The 17,853-nt window shown below is 49.1% G+C and overlaps 1 protein-coding gene across 1 annotated transcript in view; it reads right to left on the minus strand.

Moving 5' to 3' along the window:
- Positions 1-17,853, minus strand: part of LOC131206880 (mucin-5AC) — a 107,195-nt gene that overhangs the window by 40,510 nt on the left and 48,832 nt on the right. The window contains exons 3-4 of the mRNA XM_058199469.1: positions 2,308-2,505; positions 104-313 (exon numbers count right to left, since the gene is read on the minus strand). Of these exons, the coding sequence (XP_058055452.1) occupies positions 104-313; positions 2,308-2,505 (408 nt within the window). The remainder of the gene's footprint in view (positions 1-103; positions 314-2,307; positions 2,506-17,853) is intronic.

Genomic DNA, 17,853 nt, shown 5'->3' on the forward strand with positions numbered 1-17,853 from the left:
ATTTTGAGGTCCCGAAGGGTAAACAAGTAATCGTACTTTTAATGCAATTTGCGAGCGCCGTAAGCTCGATCCAGCGCTTGCCGGTGCCTCGTATCACGCTTACCTTGGCAGCAAATTGGAAATTATTCGTTCCGCTTCCTCGGGCGAAGGCGGTGAATACGTTTCGTCCGACGGCAGGGAGTGCTGCTGTCGTTGCTGTGGTTCGTAATGTGATGGTTCCTGTTCGGGCGGTTGTTGATGCTCTGCTGGCTGCTGCAGCGGCGAGGTTGCAATCGCTTCGTCTGTTGGTTGAAAATCAGGTACAAATTTTGCCCTGGGGAAGCAAGTAGAGAAAAAAAATGATTTAAATTAAACAAAACAGTTTAGAAGGCGGAGCGGAAATTGAGATTCAATGAGCAAGAACTACATCTGGATTCTTCCGTATTTCTACACTCTTCGGGTTAGTCGAGTACACAAATCAGTACAAGACTACGGTACAGTACGTAAGGATACAACTGCTCCGTGCTCCAGGATGTGAATCGGGTGCAAATAGAGTCACCCGAGGGCGATCGCTAAATATTTGAAGGCACACCAAAGACCGGGACCGGGACACTTTATGCGACAATTTATTAAGCCTTCGGCCTTCCGTTTATGGTTTCCTTTTTATTTGTGCTTCACGTGCTTGGTTTTCGGGTCATAAAAAAAGTTCGGCCCTCTATTCGGCAATATACCCGCGGCAACAGACCGGAGGAATGGTATGGGCAAACAGAGCCCTATAAAACGTTGCCATCCCCTCGTGACGCATAGCAGAGCAGCTTTGGTTAAGGTAAGTGACAACTTCCCTTCTAACGCGCTCGCCCTCTGGCTGGGCTTTTGTGTCCCTCTTTAAGAGAAACTCTTCACGGGGGCCCCAAAAAACACAAGCAGGACCTCGTAAAACGTTTTGAAGCTCGCAGTAGCCGAGCATTCGACAACGCGACAGTGAAATTTAAGGATTCAAAGGATAGCGATGCGACCGTGAGTCGTGAGGGTAGGACGGGTTTCGAACATCTTTTCTCGATTTTCCAACCATTGCCAGTGACAACGGGGGCTCGCGCAGGCAAATGAGCCTTCTTTCGCTCCGTCGCAGCATAGAATAGCTTAGATTCTGCAGCCAACGGGGTTACGGTTATGGTTTACGACACTCCCATTCGCATGTTTGTCGGGAAGTTTGGAGCTTCTACTTTTCAGTTGATCATGGTTTCGGTGCTGTTTCTCCCTTTTCTCACTCGCTTATTTTACGACGCAACAAGCTTAACGCCACGATGCGCTACATCTTCCACTTTGGTTCGAATGAATTCCAAGAACTGCGGGCTTTCTGCGGTCTGTTGTTGTGAATATTTCAAGCGCCATAAAATGCAGCAAAACGCTTGTCTCCCGTCCTTGTAATGTTGGGTGCGAGGTTTGGTTATGTTGACTGAGGCTGCCGACGTTTATTAATTTACAAGAAAATAATAGAAACGATTGACAACATGCCGCAGCGTCCGTAGTAAATTAGGCTCCGGACAATTGCGCCATGCGTCAGAGAAATGGGAAAACTTTGCACACTTTAAATTGCACACCAGCCGAGTGTCAACGGACCGAATACCGCTGCGTCTGCAGTTTCTTACAACAGTATCGCAAAGCACAGAAAAAAGCAACGTAATAATTTACAACACAGGCGCTTCAATGGGCGGCCCTCCAAAAGCCCCACTTTCGTGTGCCACACCGAGCACGGGAAAAGAAAAGCCTCGTTAAACATTAGCCTCATTAGGGGCATGTTGGCAGCATAAGTGCTCTTTGGGGCGCGAAACACAAATGCGCGGGTACGTGGCTCCCCTGGCAGCTTTAGCCGGTGTTCCGTATTTCACCGCAGAAAAAAAAAACCGGGAAAATTTTAAACCCCCTACAGTACAAAGCTTTCGGTGTGGTCCTGTTGAACTTTCGTCTCGACTCGAGGGCAGGGTACAACGGTAAAAAAAAGGACGGAATGGGAAATCCTTTGCTCGCACAGTTTTAAATAATAACACGAAACCGGGCCAGTCCTGCGCCTGTCGGTATGCAATTTTCTTAACGTTGGCAAGAAACCGCTGGAACCGCTTTCATACAGGAAAATGTGCCGCTATTCGCTCCGGGCCTCCACAGGATTGCAGGAGCAGAGAAACTAGTTGAATAACCCGGGCTGCACCGGAAACGCGTTCCAGTGCACCCGGAAGTGATTCCGTTGGATTTCATTTACATGCGTTCGGGGGAAAGGCCTTCTGTGGCTCGCAAGGCAAACCCTGTTTTCTTCGACCCCGACCGACATACCTTCTTCCGTTCATGCTCATGTAGCCATCGTCCTCGGACTGGTGGCCCTGCGATGGGCTATCCGGTTCGACCGCCGGATGGTGATGGTGGTGATGATGGTGAAGGTGGTGGTGATGGTTCATACGGTCCGGTTCCTCCTCGAACTCCGACAGGACCTTGTCGAGCAGTTCGAGCGATTTTTCCACATCATCGGTCGGCCTGGAAAATGGTGGCGCAGAATAGAACAAAGTTTATTAGTTTAATTATCGATATTATTGCTTTCCGCAATCTGTTAATGACGCCCCCGACGCCCAGTAAATCCTGACTCATGGAAGGGTGTGCTCTACTAATCGACAGCGGTTCGCAGCATGGCGCAAAGGGAGAATTCAAAACAAAACATAATCATACTAATGACGGGGAGTTTGCAAAGATAGTTTGATAAGAGAATTTCGCAAGAAGTGAACACATGCTCCTGTGAACAGTGTGCTCCTGGCTGCCGGCCGCTGCCAGTGATATGCTCCGTTGACGTTGATTGATTGCTTTACAGTGCGCGAATCGAGTGGTATAAAATAATGTTAATTAAAACCGGCAAGGGTCCTTCTTTGCGCTGCACGCAATCGCCGACCCCGTGGCAGCATGATAGTTCACACACGACGCTCGTCGATGGACCAGCGAACTAACCAGGACGCCCAAGGGGGGCGCAGACATGTTAGAAAACCGGCCCGGATGATGTCCTGAACCCGGTGTGTGTGGCTGTGTGCGAAAGGCCGGATGTTAAAAGGTGAAGCGCGAGCGCTTTCGCGACGCGAAGGATACGGGATTTTTTACACTCTCCGACCGACTAATGATGAATCGTTATGCTTTTAACTCGAAACTGCCGGCCGGCGAGCGACCCACTGCTAACCAGCCAGCATACCGGGATGTAATACAACTATCACTATCCGTGGCGTACAAACGAGGACGTGGCGTGGCGCACGAGTACCGCTGGCAGTAATGGGTTCCGGTTGATTAATGAGCCACCACTGGATGTCCTCTGCGCAAATGAGGGCACAGCGCCACCGTTGGTTCAACGCAATCTTCTAGGTTGTTTGCGTTTTTAAACCCGTTCCCCCGTTTAGAGCACGAATAAAAGCTCCATTAATTAAAGTTTGCCAATCAACGCAGAAACGTGGAACGCGGAAATGCATTTCATGCTAGTGCAGTTCTAAAACCCGCGATCACGATCGCGCGAAGGCTTTCGCTGGGGCTTTCGGAGTAAATAATTAAACGCTTCCTAAGTGGCAGAGGGAATATTTTTAAGTGTAATTATAGTCTCTAAAAGCACACCGGGGCATACGTGCATAAATCATTACGGCAGCCCGATAGCATGTGTTGGAAAATGCTCACGGCGGTACGCCACTCCTGCCGGCATTCGGCGAAAATAAAGCTTTCCGGTCGTACGTTTGATGGAGCGCGGAAAACTATCCCATTCTTCGAATGGATCGTGCATGAAGACGCTCCGCTCACGGAATGGCATATATCTTATTCATGTGCACGGCGGTTCAAGACGTCCCGCAGAAAGTTGCAGGAGTTTGAGCTTCTCACCCAATCAAATAATGCAACCATAAGCCGGGCTCAAAACGTGTACATCGCAAGGCAATTAGACGCCGGTTTTCAGTGCATTGATCACGGAGACACTTACTATAGGCTGACAAATTCCCTGGCAAAATGCAGCCTTATTGGTTTCACTTTTTTCTTTGTGGAAAACCCAAATGAAAATCGACTCACTCTTGCTGTTGATGTTCCAGCAAATGTCGGTTCACCGCCATTTTCCTCAAACGTGAATCGAATCCCCGTTCATTTTCCAACATTTCTTTAGCTTTTATTTCAGCTAAATCATGGGACCGAGCGTCATGCAAAAGCTGCAGATCCAACCACCGGCGGCGGAAGTGAATTAATTTGAAGCGAAAGTTTAAGTAACGTTTTACGAGCTGACCTCGTCATTACGTAGACCGTTCCCGGCTGGCCCGGCTCGAATCGGATCCGGTTATCGTTGATGAAATCTCGTTCCCTCGCATCTTCCGCTCGTCGAATGTTATTACCGACCGGAAGAGTGACCATTTCCGGCCATTTTGCCGGCTCGTTCTAAGAAAATAGATGGTGTGCTGTGCGATGGCCACACAAAGGGTCGCGTGAATGATGGAAGATGGCAACTCCCGTCAAATCAAAATCATAATCTGACCTAAAAATCAGTAGACTTGTGAGATGGTGCGGTGGTAAGGATTCGGCGTTCCGGTCCCAGAAACACCGTTCCGAGGTAATTGGAGCTGAAGTATTATAACGGACAAAGGCTCTTGATGAGAAGTGAGCATGATTTACAACCCGTAAGCCACAGTCTGTAAAAAAAGTCAATTTATGGAAGGTTCTTAATAGAATGCATTTTTTGTGCAATATTTGAATGCATAAAGTCGTATTTTTCAGTTACTTTAATAAAACCGTCGCATATTGATCGAAAAGCATTGTTACATGATGTTTTAGTTTTGTGCCCCAGGAAACAACCCTAAGCATTGTAGTTGACCATTTCCGGGGAAAAAGTCCAGCCAAATCGTCGTTACGGTCGGAGGATAATGGCAATAACCGTTTAGATGCATATCGACACAGAGCGTTACTCCCGTGACAACACCATTCGACGACGTTCGAAGGAAGAAGCATCCAATTTCGGGCACGTCCTTAGAGGCGGCGCGCCATTGCAGACACAGAACAATTCGCTTTACGCACGGTGGCGTATGTGTGAATCGAAGCCCCAATCGAACGTCCTTTTTTCTGCCAATACACCCGGTAGGATTGCCTTTAGTCCGTACGCCGATTATCGGAACGTTGATTTCCGATGACACATTCGAACGCCGTTGTCCATACGCAGCGCGCGAGAGTGTGGTTTGGGCCATTGGGTGCTTAACGTTAAATACCCTTTGGCATAATAAACGGCATTTGGCACCCCATCGGGTCATTGCAGATACCGATTTGCACACCGTCGCTGCGGCGGATTAGGTGCGAAAATCGGGCAGCCCTCGAGCGAAGCATATTGTGGTGGACTTTCCATCCGAAAGCCTTCCAGCAACGATCGGTAATCGATTTTCCCAAGATTCTCTCTCTCTCGGGGCCTCACGCTGGAGTGGTTGTTGTGGCAATGGCGTAAGTGTGGGCCGCAGGAAAATAAAAAAGGACGACTATGGCTTTGTAAAGGATGAAGGAACCAGAAGTTGAAGGTAAACGTAATGGGCCGTAGTAATAGCGTGTAAGAGTGCAATTCAATGTCGCGTTATATGCGGGTTGCATGCATAATGGTTGTGAGAGAGCCAACCGGGCATGTTAATGGTATCAGTAATATGCATTAGGAAACGGCTTTTGTAAATTTTATGCAAAACCGAAAAATGTTTTTTTGTGTGATCAAAAACCGCCCATTTTCCATCTGAATGGAATATAAAGAGAGAAACAAGCCACTGAACAATTTATCATTTCAAAGTGAACAGTAATTAACAAAAAAAGAGTTCAAAAAACATCACACAATTAGATAACACAACCGTTGGCAAGGGAATTTGTTGCCCCATTGGTGAATCAGTTCGGAACGCCATGAGCTTGTTCAACCTTTGAAATTCCTCGGCGTAGGATCTACGCATTCCGGCGCATGCCAGTGGGTCGACCGAGTAGAGTAGGTGTTATTTCGTGATTTATCACGATTGAATTAATTGCCAACCGAACCGAACCCGTCACTGACGGCATTCGATCACGAACTCGACGGCAGCGTACGGAAGTCCGTGCAAAAACGGTCGTTAGCGTCCGTGTCACCGTTCACGTTTGCTGGCGTCGATTCGCCAAATGTTTATCTAATCATTAATTGGGCCAATCCGGGATACATGACCGCTTCGTGGGCCAAGTGTGCCGTATGTGTGTACGGATCCGTTTCGCTGACGAAGAAGTTTCCTCGGAACACAGGACGACTTTTTGTTCCTCGGAGGGCCGCGGGTTGTTTCCGGGGCCGAAGGATCGATATCTTGCCGCACTTTCGTACGCTGAAGACATGTTTCGGTGTCGAACGTCCCAGACGGACGAAAGCACAACAACGTTTACTTCACTTTGTTTTACGACACCTTACAAATGTTCTTCACCGTAAGGGGCGACTCGAGTGAAGAAATTCAAGAGAAGCGAACGAAACCGGCAAACCGCTGATTGTTTTATTCAATTTTTTTCTGTTGCAAAAGCTTCTCACTTCAAATTGACGGGAAAACATAGAAATCAAATGGTCAATAGAGGGACCGACAGCGAGTGAGAGAGTGCGAAAAAGACGCAGGAAAAGTGCACTCGTTCCGGAAACCTGGGAGCCTTGGAGCCTCTGGACATTCAATGGACGGAAGTAAGGGCCGCGTTTTTTGCTCTCTCTCTCCCTCGATCTCTACCATTTGCCTTGGGCACGGGGCTCGATGACAAGCAAAAAGGGAAACTACTTTAAAGTACTTCTCTCCGGGCGCTCCCGACAGTAATGGCAATTTTATTTGGCTACCACAAGGACCCGGCCCCGGCTGGACGGAGCGATGAGACTCCTCGGACTGTCGGAAGCCAAACAAAATGGCAAACCAAACCTCCGGGCGGTTTGGCGCGAGAGCGCGACCGGGCCGGATCCGGACCAGTGGCAACGGAGCTGGCAGGTTCAGGTTCCGGTCTCGCGGTGAGCACGCTGGCGCTGACTCTACTCTATAAATTCAATTTAAATACTGTTTACTCAGACGAATGCCGGTACATGCGCGTCGCATCGGCCCGGTGGCGAAATAAAGTTCGTCCTTATCGGCCCCGGAAAGGGCCTGTGGGTGTGTGTCGCTTGTGGTTTATAGTGAACTGCCTCGGTGTCTCGGTCCGAAATCCTACCGACAGCCTGGTCAGGCGACGGTTACGAATGAGGTGCGAAGGATGATGAATGAATTAAAACTATGTGTCAAACTTTAGATTCCCGTCGGCCCGCCGGTCGGGCCACCGGTGCCAGACGGGTCTTTCGTGAACTTCCTGTTCCGCTCCCCCGTCCAGTTTCCTCCGCTCGTCTCGAATTAACCAATTTATTTTGTTGTACCTACGGTCCGGGCCACCGGGCGAAAGAGCAAAAGCTCAAGTGCGGAAGCGAAAAGTTCCAAACTTTCCCAGCCCAGCTCAGCGCGCCCGTTTGTATCACACCGTTCGTTTGTATTGGCCGGAAAAGTCTAGGTCTGGGGCCACCACCCTCCCCCATTGAAAGGGTCGTTTGATTGAGCGATTGTAAGGACGACGGCCGGTCAACTGGCTGGCTGGCTGACTTGGTTGGTGGTTGTAGTTTTGCTTTCGTCTTTTTTTACGTCTCATTCCGATATTCCGGTGCGAAAGCGGTCGGATCGGGAAAGTTTCTACATTTCCACATACACATTCACCTTGTGTATCGCACTCCGAGCACACATACACACAGAGGTGTTTGAAAAAAGTTGCCATATGGCGCAAGGTGCAGAAACGAGCAGAGACATCCATAATACATTGACCAGCTCGTACAGGCTTCGTATGAGTATACGGGACGTCGAAGCAATGGGCCTTGGAATTGAGCAGGGAATGCATGGAGGTCCTGCCCACCATGGTACTAAATGGCACGGTAGGGTAGGACCAAATACCAGACCAGACAGTCCAGACGGACTCGCAAAGACCGTTAGCCAACTGGACCATGTCCGGGAGCGAACCGTCGGGATCCGGCGTAATTGGCATAATGCCTTGAGTAGGCGCACTACACCGCTGCTCTCGGGCTGCTTGTCGGATAGGTGAGCGGAAGAATGACCGAAATTGAGGACCACTCCCAGCAGGGAGCTCCGGAACCACGTTTAAAATACTTTCGTTCGTTACGAAAGCAAACAGAGTCCTCTATCGCTAATTCGAAGGGATGCTGATTGCAATTTATTAATGAGTCTTGTCAATACCTACCAACCGGTTCATGTCCGGTGATAGTTGTTGCAAACACACCATCATTGTATAGTATAGAGCTATTCGCAGAAAAACCGGTAATTTCGAAAGGCATTCGAGGCGACATTTCATACCGATCGAAGGTTTTAATAGTTCCAATATTTCGCACAAAATGGTTATCAATCTCATGTAAGGATCCTCGGTAAATTGTTCTAATGATGTGATAGATGTTATGATGATAAGTAAATATGTGATCTAATCTTTGGAACGCTCTTGATTTTAATGATAATTGATTGATCTATAACACATACGTTTCCGGATTCTTCACATTTACATGTAGACACTGAAGCACGTCCGTCTACACCGATGCTGGCAACTAGAGGGGCTGGAGCTAGTATTTGAAACAACGAAACAGAGTTTCGAAACAGTCTACACGAAACAGAGTTTCATATGGTTTAGTACTGTTTCATCTTCTCGGGGTCAGCTCAGTGAAAATGATCATCGCTATCGGTGCGAGCTACGGAAAATTGACACCAGAGGCCTAAAATTCAGTAAATCTAGGTCCTATTCACCCATGCCACAGTGTCCTGTGAAAGTATTCGATTTTCAAGACTCGGAAGCAGATTGATGGGCAGAATAAGCTGTAGAAGAAGGGTTTCAAGACTTATTGGGCCGGGAGTCCTAGTGGACGCCGTAAATCTGCTCCGGAATTCCTTCTACCCTCAGCGAGCAGTTCCAATTTAGATTTAATCCAACCCATCTTAACCGACGAAACGATGATTGACAAAGCCTGGCGCTTGGGCCATGCGAAGAAAAAAAATCGAAAGAAACTGCAAACCAATCCAAAAAAAATCAATAACCAATCACACGCCGGCGGATAAGCAACTTTTAGAAGAAAGCCGAATTCGTCCCAAACCAAACCCAGCGGTCCAGGGTTCGGGCATCTGGAGTTGCTTTTGGGTTCGCGTCCGCCGAATCGGTCGGGTCTCGTCTAGCGATCGTTGCCATTTATTGTAGTTATGCGGCCCATAATGGCCATGTTGGCGGCGGCAACAATACCCTCGTGTCTGTGTCTGTGTACCGCCGGAAGGCGAAAAATCGAATTAAAATTCCGCCACTCGGCCGCACACGTTCGCCGTAAATCTGTACCAACTTATCCGAGGACGAACAGGGAAAAGGTCCCAGCGTGAGCGTGAGTTGCCGGGTCACTTGCCGCCAAAGCCTGGCCACGCACCGGAACTGGACCGGTGTTACTGTGGCGAAGGAAGCCTGCCTCGATGGCGCGACCGAACAGACGCTGGCCGGCAGAAAAAACGCATGTGGCCACAGATTTTCCCAAATTTTTCTCGGCTCCATTGTGCCAAGCCCATGCCGGCCGGGTCCCGGGTGGTGGCCACTCAAGCAGCATCGGCGGCAGGAGCAGCGTGTTGTGTTTGGAGGTGGAAACGGATTTTACGACGCCATAAATTTATTGGCGGAATTACATACGGCAGTACTTTCGCTTTTAACGACTTCCGGATTTTCTGCTCGGATTCTCGTCTCACGCGCCGACCCAAAAGCGGACCCTCCTGCCCGGTCCCATCCGGAAGGCGTAGATCGGCCCGGCCGGCCGGCCGGCCAATCGATATTCCTGACAATGACCCGAAGGGAAGCGCGAAGGTACGACGGTGGAAAAGATTACGGTAAATTGTTGTGCGGTTTCCCGGACCCGACCAATGAGGGCCCGGGACAGATTTACCGAACATAAACACTTTGACGAATGTTCGGAATGGAGCGGCGTCCAAAGAAAGCATTCCAAACACGTGCCAGCACATTGAAGTATTGGGGAAAAAAAGTTTTTATTTTTACCAAAGTCGCGTTCCAACTTCAGTTTGAAGTTTGTTCGAAAGAAGACTCTCGAAAGATTAAAACACTCATTTGAAACTGTAAATCGAAATTGCACAGAAGACCATCCTCTTTTTAAAGCTGATTGTATGGAGAGTTGCTCGAAAAAACTAAACGTCGTTTAGAAAGCCTGACGTCAATCCTACCAGCCCGGAAGCTCCGGATGCTCCCGGCTTAATCTGATTTTAATGTCATGGCCAATGGCCAAGATGTGTATTATAAACAACGCTTATGCCGTTGTACGGCCACAGAGAGCTCCGGTCCAGACGCACCGATGCTCGTCTTTGTGGGGCCAAGATTGCCGAAACGGTCGTTTCAAATGTTTATTACTGGTCAAGGCTCGTGTGGTCAGAGAGGCCTGATATTTTGCCCGCTGTTTGACTTAAAGGCACGAGGTCCTCTCAGCTCAGGTCGGCCGAACCTGAGACCGAAGACTGGCTGCGGTTCTTGAAAACTTTTCTAATTAATACTGCTACAGCTTCCCGTACGATATGATGCTGGTTTATAGGTAGGAACCAGACATCGTCTTCTTGCCCTGCCCTCTCATCAATAACCTGTACTTTCAGCGAGACACAGAGAGAGGGAGAAAGCGAGAGCGTGGAGTGAAAAATCGACCAGACGACCGATCGGATCTCGGATAGTGTCGAAAAGTTTTGTCTATAATAATTAATTTCTAGTCCGTTTCCCGGATAGTTTCCGGGCGCACTTCATAAGCGTCACGTTATGATGGGCCACTCCACACCCAAAGAAGTGGGGCTACCGAATTTGGATCTGGGGACTGTGCCGCACACGATTCTCCGTGTTCGGCTGGAGTTGGAACATAATTTGCATTTTAAATTCTACCGCACTCAGGAGAGGTTCGTATAGGTTCTGCTTCCTCTGTCGACTCCGCGTTGGTTATCATTGTGCGGCAGTCTCTTTAAAGCTGAAGGAACTGACGAAGCGCAGTGGTGCCAGAAATTGGTGCATGGTTCCATGCAAGCCACGGCGGTTTCGTCCTGGCGGTTTTTGAGAATGTTAATGGCATCCGGTGTAGTATGTGACATGTTAAATGGGTGCTCCTACGGTGCTGAGATTATTTTCCCGACTACCCCCGTAGCCAGGCTCGGTCGGGATGAGCTACGTACTGGGAAATGCTACGGGAAGACTTCTGAAACCGCAAACTACGCCTAACCTTCAAGGTTCGCTTTATTAGTAGTCGTGGTCGCGACACGGCCGATCATAAGAAACGACCCACGGGAGGATGACACTAGGTTCTCCCTTGGGATGACCAACTAGAAACGCTTCGCAAACGCTTAGGGATTATCGGCAAGGGATTTGAAGGATGTAGCCCGATCCCTGGCCCCGAACGCTTTGCACAGACGCCCGCGGGGCGCATTAATTTGCTTTTAATGGGCCGCCGCCTATTTGCGCCCGTGGATCGTCCTCTCGGTGTCCTCCCGTATCGGGTAAGTCACCACCGTGCATTCCATATCCGAGACCAATCCTGGTCGGTCGGTGTGTATGTAAATTGTTTTCACAAAAAGACACGCCAAAGCAAATTGATGGATAACTTGCCCTTTTAGTTGCGTGCCCTGGCGCACGCAGCGATTTGTACGTGTGCCTTTCGCGCGGCCATAGGGTCCGGGAGGTCCTTTTTATCGCTGCCGGGCTGCCGGAAATCGAGTCAGATAATTTACGAGCCAGTGTCTGTGGGGTAACCACCCCACAACATGCAACGCAAACAAACGAAAACCTCCAAAAAAAGCCGGCAGGCGACCCAGCAGCGACGACCCATGGCGGGACTTTTAACAACAGTATCGATGTTGTTTCCGCCACTCAGTCACGGTGTACGACGCTTCTCGGTGTGTCCTAGGGTGCGGCTAGAGCGGCCACTCCGTGGCGCGCACTGTTGGTGGTTTAATTAAAACATAAATATTCATTCACCGTTCGGCGAAGGGTTCACCCGGTGGAGGCTGAAGGTCGTTTTTGGTGGAGTGTTGCTCAAAAAACACTGCTAAGCGAACACAGTAATCCTGCCGCGTGGAACGCAATTGTCGGACCGTAACCCCACGCAGAACTCGCACCCAGCGCACAGGAGTAGCACCGCCGAAGCCGAACATATTCCCGGGCCGTGGGGGTAATATGTTTTTAAAAGTTGGCCGTTTGGCGAATGGAGCTCCGAAATCGGTGTTTATTAAATGTTCTTCAATCGACGGGGCCCCGGGCGTGCCGAGATTTTATGCTTCAATTAATTGGTACCAGCCACTACGAGCTATTCGAAGGACGGACACAATGCGTTCGGATCGTTCGTCCGTGGACGGTGAATGTGTTTAAAATTCAGTTCAGTTTGGCAGCACTTTTTAACGAAGCGACTATCGTTTGTGGAAACGATAAACTACCTAATTTACCGTGGGGCGGTCTTAGAATCGATCGATTGTTTTGCGACCGCGAGCTCCAGGAAGATGCCTGAGAGTTGAGGATAACAATAATTTATTTACATTACTAAGTAGAATAATGGAGCAAGTTTGAAACGAACGTGGCCCCTCGGTACCGATTCTGTCCAATTAACAAACGAACGAATTGATTCTGATTGGTTCCGACGAAATCGGCATTTCGCAGCCGTAACGACAACCCTTCGCCGGGGTCGAGTGTGTCCGGGTGTCTGTAACGGCCCGTAAACTGACAGCCGGGGCGAGAGCTTTATTTGCACTTGAACCACTCGTGAAGCCGATTAGCAGACAATTGGCCCACTGGTCACGGTTGAAAGCACATCATTTACAACCCGTGCCACCAACCGGGGCAGGAAACACTAGACAAGTGATTTGCGAGGCTCGACTTCATGATTAACGCCAATTAGTGGTGGAAGCCAAAATTTGCCAACCCTCGGTGGCGCTCACCTCCGGCCCCGGAACGGGGGTGAGCATTAGATTAATGGGCTTTTAAAATGGTTGACCGATAGGGGCCTCTGGCGCTGTTGTTGTGGGGCTCTTCGGAACGGATCGGCAACCAAGCCAACGAAAGTGGAGCACATTTTGCAATGACACAATTTATGACACGAACACGTGCTGCCCTTAGCAGAGGTCCGAGCGGTTGAACGCAACGCGGAGATGCATCCGATGATGGCTTGATTGGTTGATTGGCACACGGGTACGTCGGCGAAGATTCGGTAGACAAGGTGCCTGGGTTGGGTGCAATTTGCTGTCCTTTCGTTTCATAAATTGACCCCAGGGTGCCGACCGCAAGGTCAGACACTCACGTTCCTTCAGCATGAGGCATGCAGTATGTCAGACTATCATCCTTAAATTGGAGCGATATCTTCGTTTGATACGATTATGCCACAATTTGTATCTGACGCCCATGGTCAAGGTTTGTGTAGAGTGAAATTTGAGTTTAAAAAAAAATTAGAATATGTAACATGAGTCAATAAGTCCGGAAGATGATAGGCAAACAGATCTAAAGATAACGTTTATCAGACAAAACACTTATTAATATTTATGCTATTCTAATTTTCCTGATTTTTTACTATATCCTATTTACTATTTACTGTTTTCTCCTACAGGTAAACGATCGCCCAATTGTTTCGGCTATCGAACGCCAAAGAGCTACCCATAGCGTTTTTGGATTGTGTTAGAGTAACGAAGTCTTCTAACGGGTCTTAACTTCGTTCATATTTCGATGTTTTTGCTGTAGTCCTCGCCCACTTCTGTTCATTTCAAATTGAGAGGTGAGTGCGCCAAAAATACGCTCTCTAGCTGATAAATATGGGAAACATCGGACCTCTAAAGGATCAAAATTTGAACGTAACTGACGTTTAACCTGAGCCAGGTTGAAAGAATTGTGAATAAATTGAGCCATAATGCCAGTGGTTTCGTTGAAAGAGTACAGCATCGTCGATGATAAAGGAAGCTGCCAACAACGAGAGATCAACAATGATCGCAACCTAGCGCCTATCTCCTGGGCTTATTGACCCACGTGTTAGTTACGCAAGAACGACGTCACGGCGCGAAAGCTTGCTGACAGCTTGGGAATTGAGCACAAAAGGCGCCAAAGTATCATATTGCCACCTCCTGATGCGCTGTGGCATCTCATGAGAGGACTGTAATCGCACGACTTAGAATTACGCCCCATCATCCTGTTTGATCATCTTGGTTGATAAGATCCGCCAGACCAGCGCCATGTCGCATCTGAACCAATTTTCCACGACCGAACGCGCCCCAGTGGCAGTTGTTCAGCAAGCACCTCGTGTTACGTCAGTCTTCGGTGCACGCCTGTGTCTGCCGCCGTTCGGCGAGAATGATCCTCTTGCGGTATTTGCCATTGGCACCCCGGTCGGTCTGTCGGCCGATTCAATGAAATTAACGCAAATACACCGTTCACAGACGGCGCTGGAATTCTTGAGTGGGCCCGGCGAAGCCTTGAGGGCCACCACTGCCGGGAAGGTTTAGGGTTGATATTGAATTCCATTTGCATACCACCAGTGACACGCGAGGTGCACGAGTGCATCGCGGCGCGGCCATCGAAGTGTAATGCAACAACTGACCCCCGCTCCCCGGATCGGACATGAATCGGAGCGCCGTGAACAGTGAAATCGCATTGACATCGGCCTGTCGGCGAAGGGTTTTGATTTATTCACAACCTAATGGCCGCTGGCTCCGCCGCGGAACACACGGCGGAATGTTTGTGTGGTTGAATACTAAAAATTTAAATTTCCATTACCACCGTTCGGTGGACACATTATTAACCTACGGTGCTGCGGCGGTGGCACATTGTGTCCGTCGATAGAAACAATGGGCCAATGGTTTGTTGAAGAATTAATCGAACGCGCCCGGAGGAATGTGAGCATTTTGTAAAATTAATTCGGTTCGGGCTATTGACACAAATTTATGGTTGTCACCGGAAATTCCCGTTTATGTTCGACAGCATTAGCAGTCACGAAATAAAATCAATCGCGTCGCCAATATTCGCAATGGTCGTTGCAATGGTCGCCCATAAAAGAGAAAGTAGTCGTTTGGCTGCGAAATGAAATATGAATGTATCGCAGCGAAACTACACACGTGATTGGCGAAGAACATATTGACAACGGCGTTTCTGTTTGGGGACAAGCGTTTTACGACGTCGTATTGCCGATCGATCAGCAACGTTCGAGAGCGCTTGTTCCTGCTATCAGAGCCTTTGTCACTCATTGCTGTCGGGCTGGCGGGCGCAATGCATTCGGATGTCGCGGATGTCGCTATCTCCGATTTATGGCCACCGATAAACGCTTTAACGCTGAGTATATCGCGCGTGGTTCCGCGTGTCCAATATCGCGTACCAGAAGGCGATAGAGTGGCCACGGTAGCGTTTAATGCCGCGCACACGGACACGCTCCTGTCGCCGTACCTAGTAATATAATCGTCGAGTGGTTGTGTTCTGGATATGATTAAGTTTTCCACTTCAGTGACAATCCCCCCACACACGAGATCGATCGTTCTGTTGTTACGTCAAACATTTCCGCCACGATTCCGTACTACCTTCGCGGCGCTTCCGTTGAAGGATGCTTCCGGTTAGATACCACCGACTCGTTGGCTCGTGAGAAAATGGAGAAAGTTTTTCCCTCCGACCGGAAGTCAAGCAGCCAAGCCGGGCTGTATGCAATTTTGGCACCACTCTGCGCAACGGTTGATAAGGAAAACTTCCAACCCCCGGTGTTGGCCCGGTGAAAGAATATTTCAATTATGTTGCCTCTGTGCCGGCGAGAGGAAAACTTTACCGAACGGGCCGGCCCGCCCCAAAATCCGACTCGTCACGATCGATGGGATAGATAACTGTCACCTGGCCATCGTCTTCGACGTCGAGAAGTTGATTTCTTCTTGCGCTCGTCTCTTTCGCCTCCATCGAGTTATCCGAGGGCGTGAAAGAAAGTTATCGAGTTCGGAGCCAAGGCTTTGTTCGAGAGCACTTCCAATGAATTGGAATTATGATAAATGTCCAGGCGTCCACCGCCGGACCGATGAGCCGAAAATAGATCGTGTAAAAAGGCGCCAAGAAGCCAATCCGACTTGGGTTGGAGTTGGAGACCGACGAAGAGTCTTTGCATAACTCTCGCTTCGGTTTCCTCGAGTGGGGCACGCGCGGCCACCTCTCCCCAAAGTGTCCGAAAGCGAAAAGGGGAAAAATTAATGATTGTCGAAACAGCTTTTCTTACTGCGCGGAACCTTATCTGGCCACCACCTGATTGACTACGAGGGCGCTGTCGAGCGTGAAATGTTTGTCTGGGACGACTTTGACGCGGATTCCATCGGGATGCAAATGGTCAAGAACAATGGAGGACCGTAGGGCGCCGACAAACGGCTTGAGAAATGGCGCCCGGTGTCCGGAATGAGATATAGTTATTGAACTGTCGCTGCACCAACCGATCGGGTGCCGTGACAGGACGATGGACGAAGTTTCCGATTTTCCAATTTAATTTTTCGTCTCGAGATTTTTTCCAGTTGATTTACGATGCAAGCAAAAGCGTTGAAGTAGAAAAAACTGCACAGACAGTGAACTAGGCCAGCCGCTGGCCCGAAGCTGTGGCAAGTCCTGCACGTTACCTTCTTAAACTTTTACATACATTATCCCCGTCAAGATCACTTGTAAACCGCGGCACAACGTGTCGAAGATGCTGATGCGCATAAATTAGCTGTCGGAGGAATTTGTCTCCAGACCCTCCGGGGGGGATGGTGCTCCAGATGCCAAGGACCTTACTTCGAGCTACTTTCCCAGGGACTGGGACGCGACAGAAAGTAAACATGGCGCGTTATGTTGCCAACATCATAATATTCTCACTCTGGTCTGGTCTAGGGACCACGACGCCAGGATCGCTCGAGGACGAAAAGTTTTTTCGTTCATAGCTGAAATTTAATTTTGGTCGTGTTTTATGTAAATTCAACAGTGACAACCATGCGACGCATACTCTCCAGTCCCAGACTCAGTTCCGCATCATAATCATAAATAAAAGTTGTTTGAGTAGGAACCAAAACTGTTTCTATACTCATGGAAATACGCCACGTGATTATACCAAAAACAAAGCCTCGACTCGAAATGTGGATTTGCTGTGTAAGACACAAGACAAAGTCCCTGAAAGCCTACGTTCCTGAAACACAATTCTTTGAATGAATCGTTTGTGTACTTTAATTAGCTGCCGCGCCGTGTCGCCGTCGGATGAACAGGACAGACAGGCTTCAGGAGCGCCCAAGAAATCGTTACAATTGCCAGATGAATGCTTCAAGCCGTGCTAATGACAAGACACGTCAAAACGATCCAACGACCAACGAACGCTTGAGATGCCGGTTGAGTCGGTTTCAACCCACCGTTCAGTGAGCCGATTACGGAGCTTGGTACTTGAGACCAGGTACCGCAGACTTACGGGGGGGTGTATCTTGAAACAGCCCCCAGAGCAGCGTCAGCGCCAGCTTTCGAAAGCTCGTTCACCTCGTTCGTCGGAACCTCTCCCGGATTGGACCGGGGAGAAGTGGACTCGGATGGGGGCGCTAGAGGGAATAATTAAATATTAGAACTTTATGAAACTGAGTGTTTCGTGGTGCCCTCGGGCTGCCGGGGAAGGTATACATTGAGATAGCGTTAATTGTAGGTTAAGTGAGCATCTGAAATCTGAAGATTTGAGCGGGCGGCAGCACCGGGTACAGAACGTAATTAAAATAATACGCTCGCATACACGAGTAGGAGGTAATGTCGCGCACTTGGCTGGTTACTTGTTATGTCCACTTATCATCGCAC

Source organism: Anopheles bellator, chromosome 2 (assembly GCF_943735745.2).
Source record: "Anopheles bellator chromosome 2, idAnoBellAS_SP24_06.2, whole genome shotgun sequence".
Classification (NCBI taxonomy): Eukaryota; Metazoa; Arthropoda; class Insecta; order Diptera; family Culicidae; genus Anopheles; species Anopheles bellator.